The 12049-nt window shown below is 52.9% G+C and overlaps 1 protein-coding gene across 2 annotated transcripts in view; it reads left to right on the top strand.

Annotated features, from left to right (window-relative positions):
• The window catches only part of CAND2 (cullin associated and neddylation dissociated 2 (putative)), a 33586-nt gene that overhangs the window by 9573 nt on the left and 11964 nt on the right, over positions 1-12049 (top strand). For both annotated transcript variants that reach the window (XM_058725929.1, XM_058725928.1), the window contains exons 5-10: positions 2849-3114; positions 4507-4612; positions 4790-4932; positions 6976-7268; positions 8347-8488; positions 8831-10333. In XM_058725929.1, the coding sequence (XP_058581912.1) occupies positions 2849-3114; positions 4507-4612; positions 4790-4932; positions 6976-7268; positions 8347-8488; positions 8831-10333 (2453 nt within the window). The remainder of the gene's footprint in view (positions 1-2848; positions 3115-4506; positions 4613-4789; positions 4933-6975; positions 7269-8346; positions 8489-8830; positions 10334-12049) is intronic.

The raw sequence follows: 12049 nt of genomic DNA, 5'->3' as shown, positions 1-12049 counted from the left end.
CCCTTCCCTTATGTTCATCTGTTTTGTATCTTAAAGTCCTCATATGAGTGAAGTCATATGACATTTGTCTTTCTCTGACTAATTTCATTTAGCATAATACCCTCTAGTTCCATTCACATAGTTGCAAATGGCAAGATTTCATTCTTTTTGATTGCCGAGTAACACTCCATTGTGTGTATGTATGTGTGTGTGTGTATATATATATATATATATATATATATATATATATATACCACATCTTTATCCACTCACCCATCAATGGACATTTGGGCTCTTTCCATACTTTGGCTATTATTGATAGTGCTGCTATAAACATGGGGGTGCATGTGCCCCTTTGAAACAGCACACCTGTATCCCTTGGAAAAATACCTAGTAGTGCAGTTGCTGGGTCGTAGGGTAGTTCTACTTTTAATTTTTTGAGGAACCCCCATACTGTTTTCCGGAGTGGTGGCCCCAGTTTGCATTCCCACCAGCAGTGCAAAAGGGATCCTCTTTCTCCACATCCTCGCCAACATCTGTTGTTGCCTGAGTTGTTAATGTTAGTCATTCTGACAGGTGTGAGGTGGTATCTCATTGTGGTTTTGATTTGTATTTCCCTGATGATGAGAGATGTTGAGCATTTTTTCATGTGCCGGTTGGCCATCTGGATGTCTTCTTTGGAGAAGTGTCTGTTCCTGTCTTCTGCCCATTTCTTCACTGGATCATTTGTTTTTTGGGTGTTGAGTTGGATAAGTTCTTTAAAGATTTTGGATTCTAACCCTTTATCTGATGTGTCGTTTGTAAATATCGTCTCCCATTCCGTTGGTTGCCTTTTAGTTTTGCTGATTGTTTCCTTTGCTGTGCAGAAGCTTTTTATTTTGATGAGGTCCCAATAGTTCATTTTTGCTTTTGTTTCCCTTGCCTCCAGAAACATGTTGAGTAAGAAGTTGCTGCGGCTGAGGTCAAAGAGGTGTTTGCCTGCTTTCTTCTCTAGGATTTTGATGGCTTCCTGTCTTACATTTTAGGTCTTTCATCTGTTTTGAGTTTATTTTTGTGTATGGTGTAAGAAAGTGGTCCAGGTTCATTTTTCATGTCTCTGTCCAGTTTTCCCAGCACCACCAGAAAAGACTGTCTTTACTCCATTGGATATTCTTTTCTGCTTTGTCAAAGACTAGTTGGCCATATGTTTGTGGGTCTATTTCTGGGTTCTCTGTTCTGTTCCATTGATCTGAGTGTCTATTTTTGTTGGGCCTGTATTTTAAATTGTATTGCACATTTTAAAACCATTCATTCACCCTTCAAGACTTGAGCACCTACTCCACGACCCAGAAAAATGTCAGGTGCTGAACTGGTACTGGGAATGTGGAGATGGAGGAGTCTGGGGCACTCCTAGGAAGGAGCTCACAGACACATAAACTAAGGGGAGTAAGAATAACAGTAAGGAAAAGAGCAGTCTTTAGGAGCTCAGAGGAGGAGCCCCTAACCTGGATGGGGGTAGGGAACCTTCCTAGAGAGGGTCCTGCTAGCTGAGCCTTCAAGGATGGGCAGGACTTGTCCTGTATTGGGTGGGCATAAAGGGGACCCTGGTAGGAGAGACTGCCTTCGGCCCAGAGGCTGGAGAAGACGTGGGGTCCTGGGGGTTGTGCAACATAGGTGTGGCGCTCGGGTGTAATGTGGAGAGGGCTGGGCAAGAGCTTAGATCACACTGAATGTGTGAGGAGTGGGGTGGAGGTCAGGGCAGGGGTCCAGGAATGCCTTGTGTATATTTGTGTGCTTCAGACTCCTCTTCCTGTCTGCAGTGTGCATGGTAGATGGGAGGGGTTGAATGGGCAAGGAGACTGGTTAGGAGGCTTCTGCAGGCAGGTGAACTCAGGTTATATTTAGTAGATAGACTCCACAGGGAGATAGACTTGGAGTGGGTCAGGGGCAAAGACTCAAAGATGACACCCAGGCGTTTGGCTTTACTAAGTGGGGGCCCAGACATAGGGCCATTGGCTGTGGTGGGGTGCACTCTGGGAACAAAGAGCAGGTGTGTGGGGAAGAAGGTGATGGATTCATTTGGGCATGTTGAATCTGAAGTGCCTGGGAGGCACCCACTCAACCAAAGACTCAATGAAGGCAGGCCCTAGGCTCACCTGAGCTCCCAGCACAGGCCCTATGACATTGTAGGTGAACAAATAAATAAAAGAAATCCAGCGAGCTGGCCTGGATATGAGAGCGTGAGGTCAATGTGCTTGTGTGGAGTGAGAGAAGAAAAGGTCTCAGGATATGTGTGGGACAGAAAATGCACAGGCCTGTTTGGAGGTGAGGATAGAAGCTGCTGAAGTGAGCAGGGGCTGTATTCTACCTGCGCATTCTCTGGTTTTGCCTCTTGCCTTGATCTCAGAGCTCAGCTTATCCAAAGGGCACTGGAGAGCCATTGAAGGAGTTAGGCAGAGGAGTGACCAGGTCAGAGGTAGGTTTTAGACCACTGTGATCTCAGTAAAGGGGATGGATGGTCAGGGTATTTGGAGAGTGTGCCTAGAGGCAAAGCCCAGACTCCCAAGGAAATCAGCCTCACTGGAGACACCCAAACTCTATTACCATCAGGCCTTCTCCCCAGGCTGGCAACCTGGACATCTGGATTCAACTCCTGGCCTTGTATTTCTTGGCTGAGTGGTCTTGAGAAAGTCCCTCCCCTCTCCTTCTCTTGTGTAATAAGAATAAATAATTACTCCACACAGTTGCAGGGCGCCTTTCCTTATACCAAGGCCGATTGGGTTGTCATAATTCTGGCGAGGAGGTCAGGAGAGGATTGGGGGAAGGAGAGCTGCCTGGCCCAGGTTGCCCTCTGGGTGGGCCCCGTCCGACGTCCCCTCCGACTCCCCAGGTTGGGCGCTCCTCTGGGTGCCTTCCACGCCAGCCTCCTGCACTGTCTGCTGCCACAACTGAGCAGCCCACGCCTGGCTGTGCGCAAGCGGGCAGTCGGGGCACTCGGCCACCTGGCGGCCGCCTGCAGCACCGACCTCTTCGTGGAGCTCGCTGACCACCTGCTGGATCGGCTGCCCGGCCCGCGTGCGCCCGCCAGCCCCGCCGCGATCCGCACTCTGATCCAGTGTTTGGGTAGCGTAGGCCGGCAGGCAGGCCACCGTCTCGGTAAGGGGGTGGAGCCCCTCTGTAAGGGGGCGGGGCCGAAGTGGGAAGAGGCCGCGGGGCCTGGGGCGGACTGCAGCCTAGGTAAGGGGGTGTGGCTCAGGCCGGGTGGGAACTGGGGAGAGGGGTGGGGCCGGAGTGTCAGCCACCTCCTAGGTAAGGGAGCGTGGCTAACATCTCAAAGGGGGAGGGCGGACCTTGACAGGCAGTGGGTGGGCCCTGAGCTCCACATGCTTCTGAGCCTTACCTACCTGTTATGAGTCTCCCTGGTAATTATAAATCATGCCACCAAACTTAAATACAATATGTTCTATCGTCCTACTTTGACAGATATGCTATAGTAACAATCTATAAGCTGGGTTTGAATTTTTAAAAATTTTTACTGGGGGATAAGGTACATACAGTAAACTGCACTACCTAAAGTGTACAATTAGGTGTGTTTTGACCTATGTGTACAGCTGTGAAATTACTACAACAATAAAGGTGCAGAACATTTCCATCACCCCCCAAAGTTTCTCTGTGCCCTTTTCCAGTCTGACCCTCCCTCTGCCCCACTCCAGGCAAGCACTGATCTGCTTTCTGTCACCAGAGGTTAGCTTTATAGAAATGGAATCCTGCAGTCGGGGTTGAATTTATCTTCAAGCACATCAAAGTTCTGGGCTGGAACAAGGCAGTGTGGGTAGAGTTGGCCACAGTCTACCCCTCCTTCCTCTCTGGCTCTCTCACTCCAGGGGACTTTATGAACACACATGGGGAACACAGGCTGAAGTCCATGCTCTGTCCACATCCTCTCTCAAACAACAGCTACCTGTTGGTCACTCTTGGGAGTATGAACCCAAGAAGGATGTCTGCACAGGGTCAGACTAGGGTTCATGGTCAATTGGGCAGGAAAATGAGAAAGGGTGTGACTGGAGAAGGGCTGGGACAGAACCCTTTAAAGAGGTGGGCACCTCTTGCCTGGTGCATAAGGGCAGTGCCTGCATTTCTGTTTTTCCCACCTAGGGCTACAACCTAGTGCAGGAAATAAGAAGAGGGCATGAATAATAGTTTCAACAACAGATGCTACTTGAGTGCCTCCCCTGTGCCAAGACTTAGGTGGAACTCTTTATCTGCAACATGTCATTAATCTTCACAAAATCTCTGCCTGGTAGGCATTGCTGTCCCTACTGGGAAGATGAGTAGATGAAGCTCAGAGAAGTGTTGTGCTGTGTCCAAGGTTGCATAGGTCATAGGTGGCAGAGACAAGGCTAGAACCCACATCTGCTCAACTCTGAAGCTGCTGAGTTGAGTTTGCAGTGGCCAGGGCTGCAGGTGCAGGGACTAGCTGAGTGCTGTGGGCTGAGGGAGCCTGGGGATGGGTCTGTCCTGCCCTCAGTGATACACCTGGCTCTCTAGGGGCCCACCTGGACCGCCTGATGCCCCTGGTGGAGGAATTCTGCAACCTGGATGACGATGAGCTCCGGGAGTCCTGCCTCCAGGCCTTTGAGGCCTTCCTGAGAAAGTAGGTGCAGTACGGGTGCCAGGAGAGGGGGGCCCACGGTTTCTTTGGGAAGTTGGTGGGGAAGGGGTGGGACAGAATGCTGGCCTCAAAGCACTAAGATCTCAGGACTCACCACCGGGCCCACCTGCTACCCTGTCCTGCCTGTCCAGCAGAGCCTCCCCACTCCCACCCCAACAGATGCCCCAAGGAGATGGGTCCTCATGTGCCCAATGTGACCAGCCTCTGCCTCCAGTACATGAAGCATGACCCCAACTATAACTACGACAGTGACGAGGATGAAGAGCAGATGGAGACAGAAGACAATGAATTCAGTGAGCAAGGTGGGTGGCCAACTGGTCACTGGGGCTAGAAGGCAGAAATGGGTGCAGCTTTCCTGGGACACCCCCTCGGCCCCCCAGCCAGAGACAAGACCACATCTGGCACCTCCACCGTGGTCTTAAGCCTTCCTCACTCTCTAGCCCTGACCTCCATAATCTGGATTCCACAGACCCTCTGCACAGATCAAGGTAATGATAGTAATTCCTGCCATTTATTGAGCATCTACTGGTGTGCTGAGCATTTTCATTTCATGGTCATTCTAATAACCCTAGAAAACCAGGTGTTTATTATTATCCCCATTAAAAAAAATTTTTTTTTAACGTTTATTTATTATTGAGAGACAGAGACAGAGCATGAGCATAGGAGGGGCAGAGAGAGGAGGAGACACAGAATCTGAAGGAGATTCCAGGCTCTGAGCTGTCAGCACAGAGCCTGATGCGGGGCTCAAACTCACAAACCCAGCAAAATCATGACCTGAGCTGAAGTCAGACGCTCAACTGACTAAGCTACCCAGGTGCCTCTTATTATCCCCATTTTTTAGACAAGGAAACCCAGACTTAGAGTAGAGATTTGCCTGCGATAACACAGCTAGGAAGTGGCAAAACTGGGCTTGCAGTCTCCACCTCTTTGCTGCCATATCTGTACCTGCTTAGTAACAGTTTCTAAGAGATGAAGCTTTCACCCAGCAGAGTGAAACTCTAGTAGTGGAATGATAGGTACTGGCAGGGGGAGAGAGATACCTGGATGGGGAATGGATGCAGTGGCTTTTTTCCGTTCGTGCCCATGGTCCTAGCTGTCACTCAGACTGATGGCCCTGGGCCGGTAGGGCATTGATGGAGGCAAAGGACTTAGGGCCTGATCTCACTCAGGGTGAGATGGGATGGTAGGAGACAAGGTTGGACAGGCGTTTTGAAGCCCAAATGCCAAGCCAGGGAGGTTGAGCATTTTCTTGTCAGTAGCAGGGAGCTATGGATTTTTCTTCCTGGGTGGCATAGGGTGGAGATAACAAACAACGATCCATCCGAGGATGTCTGCAGTGCTGATAGGACACATCCATGGGACCATCCACATGGCCCACTGTGGCTTCTCCAGATGTCAGTGCTCTGAAAGTCTGAGTCATCTGCAGAGCGGCACGGATAGAAAGAACACACTGGGTCTGTGTGTGTTACACACTAACTGTCCCTAGTTAGGACTGTCCCCTTCTTAGCCTCATGTGTGTCTCTCCAGATGTATGGGTGGACCTCGTGGGCCTGAATCTTAGCTCTATTGTTTCCTAGTTGTGTGTCCTCAGGAGAGTCTCTCACCCTCTCTGAGCCTTATTCTTGTCATCTATAAAATGGGGCTCAAGGCACCCTCATTCCTGAGGCGTGGTAAAGTACTTGATGAGGTCTGTACTTGGAGAGTAGAAAGCTTGAAGAGTAGAAAGTCACACAAACACAGCTTTTCCTTGTTAGTAGCCCTACTTGGAAGCCAGAATCCGGACTTGAGAGGCTGGGGCCAGAGGTGGAGGAAGTGAGGAGGCCAAAGGGAGGCCCTGTCAACTGTCGTTTCTGGAATCCCAACAAGTGAAACATCACACAGCCAGTTCTGAAACGAAAGGATGGGTTTTGTGCCCCAAATGGATTGTCTTAAACCCTCACTGATGACTTGGAAGTTAGTTTTGTCCCTCATGTAGGCAAAACAATGAAGGGTCTGGAGACAAAGGGAGGATTCTGGTTTAACACCAACTATATCCCTGCTCATGTAACTTGGGGTGAGCCGTTCCCCCCCAGTTTCCACATTTCTACAGGGGCGAAATAATCCTTGTCTTACAAGATGGTTGTGAGGCTCAGATGAGGTTGTGGATCTGAAGTGCTTGGCACCACGTTTGGCACGCAGTAGGTGTTCACTAAATGGCAGGTAACATTCCTAATAGTGTGTAAATCAAAATTGAAAGATGAAACAGTCCTGACTCCCTCCTCCCTGCCCCCTCTCTTGTCACTTCCCCATCCTGCGAGACAGCCTGAGTGGGGCCAGGACACATGGGTGTCCTGTTCATGCCCCAGAGAGTGAGGACGAATACAGTGATGATGATGACATGAGCTGGAAGGTGCGCCGGGCAGCGGCCAAGTGCATGGCCGCCTTGATCGGCTCTCGGCCCGACCTGCTGTCTGACTTCCACTGCACCCTGGCGCCTGCACTCATCCACCGCTTCAAGGAACGCGAGGAGAATGTCAAGGCTGACGTCTTCGGGGCTTACATTGTGTTGCTGCGGCAGACACGGCCCCCAAAGGGGTGGCTGGAGGCCATGGAGGAGCCCACCCAAACAGGCAGCAACCTGCATATGCTGCGTGGCCAGGTGGGCATGCCTCCTCCTGTCTCCCATCCTTGCTCCTGCACTCATGACTCACCCTCCCACCTGCTCACCCTTCCATCCCTCCACCACCGCACCATCTGTCCACCCAGTGAGATGTGCGCACTGAGCACCCACTGTGTGTCTGGCCCTGTGTTAGGTGCTGAGTATAGTGGGGAGCATGGCAGGTGAAGGCCTGGCCCCTGAACCACACAGGGTAGGGGCAGATGGACAATAGGGCTTCCAGCCCCCTAAGAAGGAGTTTCAGTTTTATTCTAAGAGCCTAGAAGCCACAGGAGGGGAATTACAGGATCCCATTCCCATTTGAAGGAGCTCACTCTGGTTGCTGTGTGGGAAATGAATTGTCACAGGGAGGGAAAGAATAGATGCTGGAGGCCAACAGGAGGCCGTTGCTGCTGTCCAGGTGAAAGGAATGGCGCTTCGGGCTGGGAGTAGGGGCAAGAGGAGTGGTCAGACTGGAGTAGTATTTGGGTCTTGATGTCAAATTGGATGTGAAGGGTGAGGGACAGGAAGGTGTCTATGTGAGTTCCAGGGTCTGGCTAAAACATGGGCTGCAGTTCCTTGACCTGGTGGAGAAGGGAATATCTAGAGTTCCGTTCTGGACATTTAAGGTTCCAGGTCCTCAGATGCCCACGTTGAGGTTAGACAGGCGGTTAGCACATGAATCTGGTGTTGGAGATGGAGATCTGGGAGTCTTTGCTTCACTGGAATCTGAAGCTCGGTGAACAGATGGGCTCCTCTGGAGAGAGAATCTACCCAGGGAAGGGAAAGGGGTCTCCTTGCTTCCCCCTTATGGAGTGTATGGGTGAGAGCCAGACTGCCAGGTGACCTTGAGCAAGTCACTTAACCTCTCTCTGCCTGTTCCCTATCTGTAAAGAGAGCCCAGGAATAGTTCCTACCACAGAGGGTCTGTGTATGGAACGAGTGATGGAAAGCTTGAGATGGAGTGATCCTCTCACACTGGGGGTCCTCCATGGGCATGTGCCCAAGCAAAGCTCCCCAGTGGTTGGTGGGATGCCCTGGTTTCCCGGGTGGTCACGTTTCTCCTTCAAACTGCCCACAGGTGCCTCTTGTGATCAAGGCCCTGCAGCGGCAGCTTAAGGATCGGAGTGTCAGGGCCCGCCAGGGCTGCTTCAGCCTCCTCACCGAGCTGGCAGGCGTCCTCCCTGGCAGCCTGGCAGAGCACATGCCCGTGTTGGTAGCAGGTAGGATGGACTACAGCCAGGTATCTCTCAGCCTGGGCTCTTCCAGAACCCAGACCCCAGGCCTCAATCCCCATGGGTAACCTGTTCAGCAGCCTATGGTGGCTCCCCACTGCCAGCGGTGAGAACAAAGCTGGGGTGCAGGCCCTTCTTTCTGGTTTCAGGGGGGTTTCCTGGCCTTGTGTCCCTCAGCTCTGGCCAAGCCCTGATTTTTCAGGATCTGCAACATAAGAGCCCTGGGGCCTGGGTCCAGCTCACATGCCTGCCGGTGCTCCGCCCCCCCCCCCCCCCCCACCATATCCAGGGATTGCCTGGGGCTCCCTAACCTTTGCACCCACCCCACAGGCATTGTCTTCTCTCTGGCGGACCGTTCCAGCTCTTCCACCATCCGGATGGATGCCCTGGCCTTCCTGCAGGGGCTGCTGAGTACAGAGCCAGCTGAGGCCTTCCATTCACACCTGCCGACTCTCCTGCCACCTGTGATGGCCTGCGTGGCTGACCCTTTCTACAAGATTGCAGCTGAGGCCCTACTGGTGCTCCAGGAGCTGGTGCGGGCCCTGTGGCCACTGGACAGGCCTTGGACGCTGGACCCTGAGCCATATGTTGGAGAAATGTCTGCAGCCACCCTAGCACGGCTCCGTGCCACTGACCTGGACCAGGAGGTGAAGGAGCGCGCCATTGCCTGCATGGGCCACCTTGTGGCCCACCTGGGTGACCGGCTTGGGGATGACCTACAGCCATCACTATTGCTCCTTCTGGACCGCCTGCGGAATGAGATCACCCGGCTGCCTGCTGTCAAGGCACTGACGCTGGTGGCCTTGTCCCCATTGCGGCTTGACCTGCAGCCCATCGTGGCTGAGGCGCTGCCCATTCTGGCCTCGTTTCTGCGAAAGAACCAACGGGCGCTGCGCTTGGCCACACTGGCTGCCCTGGATGCCCTGACCCAGAGCCAGGGACTGAGCCTCCCTCCGTGTGCTGTGCAGGCCGTGCTGGCCGAGCTGCCTGCCCTGGTCAGTGAGAACGACATGCATGTGGCTCAGCTGGCTGTGGACTTCCTTGCCACGGTGACCCAGGCCCAGCCGGCGTCTTTGGCCAAGGTCAGCGGCCCTGTGCTCTCAGAGCTGCTGCGGTTGCTACGCTCACCCCTGTTGCCAGCAAGTGTGCTGGCAGCTGCTGAAGGCTTCCTGCAGGCCCTGGTGGGGACGCGCCCCCCGTGCGTGGACTACGAGGAGCTCATCAGCATGCTCACTGCGCCTGTTTACGAACAGGCTGCGGACGGCGGGCTGGGCCTGCACAAGCAGGTGTTCCACTCTCTGGCTCGGTGTGTGGCAGCCCTTGCAGCTGCTTGTCCCCAGGAGGCGGCAGGCACGGCAAACCGCCTGGTCTGTGATGCCAGGTCGCCCCACTCGAGCACAGGGGTCAAGGTCCTGGCTTTCCTGTCACTGGCTGAGGTGGGCCAGGTGGCCGGGCCAGGCCCCCAGCGGGAGCTGAAGGCAGTGCTCCTGGAAGCCTTGGGGTCACCCAGTGAGGACGTGAGGGCGGCCGCCTCCTATGCACTGGGCCGCGTGGGCGCCGGGAACCTGCCTGACTTCCTGCCCTTCCTGCTGGGGCAGATCGAGGCTGAGCCCCGGCGGCAGTACTTGCTGTTGCACTCGCTCAGGGAGGCCCTGGGGGCCGCCCAGCCTGACAGCCTGAAGCCCTACGCCGAGGACATCTGGGCCCTGCTGTTCCAGCGCTGTGAGGGTGCTGAGGAGGGCACCCGGGGGGTGGTGGCTGAGTGCATCGGCAAGCTGGTCCTCGTGAACCCTCCATTCCTTCTGCCCCGATTCCGGAAGCAGCTTGCTGCAGGTAGGGGCACAGGTGTGGGCAAAGGCAGTCCAGATCAGAGGTGGGCAGTTTCTCCCAAGTGGCTCACTCACAGGGAGCTAATTCAAGTGATTAGATCTGAAGAGTCTTGGTGTGGATAAGGCAAAGGCAGAGAAGCCATTAAAAACACAGTGTTTCCTGAGACGTGTAGGCCCCCTCCTGGGGGCTCTCTGGGATGGAGGAGACAGAATCCTTAATACGTCCCTACAAAAAAGTTTTTCATGATGCCGCCTTCATACTCCTTGGTGTGGACAACAGCCTCATGCTCCAGGCACAAGTTAATAAAAGGAGTTCTTGACCTGCAGGGAGTGCAGCTCTCTTGGGTTTGTTTGAGCCAGGAGCAAATGTCAGTATAGACTAGGTAGGACCGGGGGCCATACTGGTAGGGTTTGGGGAGGGTCCAGCAAAAACCAGGGGCAGGTTTTGTGTGGTTCGGTAAGGGCACATCAGGGCTCTCTGAAACTCAGGGAGGAAGAAAGCAGACAGGTGGGGCTGTGGGGCTCTTGGGTAAGTGAAAGCCCCTGGGAATGAAAGGCCTCCAGGCCTTGAGCTGGCCAGCTGCTCCTCTGAGAGAGTCAGAGGGTGTATTTATTCACATAACGCAGGCAGAGTGCTTGGTATAGCATATGGTATGTAATTAATACTAAGTAAAAACTGCTGTTGTTATGTTCGTGATCACAGTTAAGCCCTCACTGGGCTGCTGGGTTTATAAGAAGCAGCTTGGTGGCTCACACCACTGCATGGACGAGAAGAACATGTTGAGGACATTGCCTGTTACACTCACAGGGCTGTTCACAAGGAAGCTTGAGGGGCCAGAGTCTTAGGATATGAGGAGCAGCCCCGCCATTTCCAAGCCCTGATTCACTTCTGCCTCATGCACCCTGTTGAACCAGTTAAGCGGTCACATTGCCTTTTTACCACCGACTGCCTGGAAGCTTAGAGCCAGACTCATGGCCTGCTTCCAGCAAGTTCATGGGACTTCCTAGGTGGCTCTCCCTGCCCTCACTCTAGTCTTCCTTTCACTTCCTTGCCTGTGTTTTTCCTTGGCCTCGTTTTTCTCATTTAAAAAAAAATATTTTTTTATTAATGTTTTTATTTATTTTTGAAGGGCTGAGAGAGACAGCATGAGCAGGAGAGGAACAGAGAGAGAGGGAGACGCAGAATTTGAAGCAGGCTCCAGGCTCTGAGCTGTCAGCACAGAGCCGGATGCAGGGCTCAAACCCATGAATCGTGACATCATGACCTGAGCTGAAGTCAGAAGCTTAACTGACTGAGCCACCCAGCCGCCCCTCGTTTTTCTTATCTTAAATTCACTTAATCCTGTTCTGTTGTCCATGTCTTCATGAGCCACACTGAATCTTGTCATAAGCCAGTCAGGATAGAGAAAGAGGAAAGAACTGTAAGTCTCAAGTCAGTAACTCTTTTCTGTTTTCACACCTTGGGACCAAAGTGTAAACTTTCTTCTGACTCGAATGTAAGGGCTAAATGACAGAAACAACCTTAACCCCTCACTATTGGGTGCTGAGGTAGAGAAGAGGGAGCAGCTGCTGGGTTCTTTGTTTCACCATAATGGGAAGTGTATTCCCCACCCCTTTTTCAGCCTCTATATTCAGAAAGCAAGCGGAAAAGTAAGTAACTTCTCCATTCCCAAGCTTTCGGGATGTTCTGAGTTCTGTTGGAATCCCCTTGGCCTTCAGC

Source organism: Neofelis nebulosa, chromosome 4 (assembly GCF_028018385.1).
Source record: "Neofelis nebulosa isolate mNeoNeb1 chromosome 4, mNeoNeb1.pri, whole genome shotgun sequence".
NCBI lineage: Eukaryota > Metazoa > Chordata > Mammalia > Carnivora > Felidae > Neofelis > Neofelis nebulosa.
This window is presented reverse-complemented; position numbering and strand designations above follow the sequence as displayed.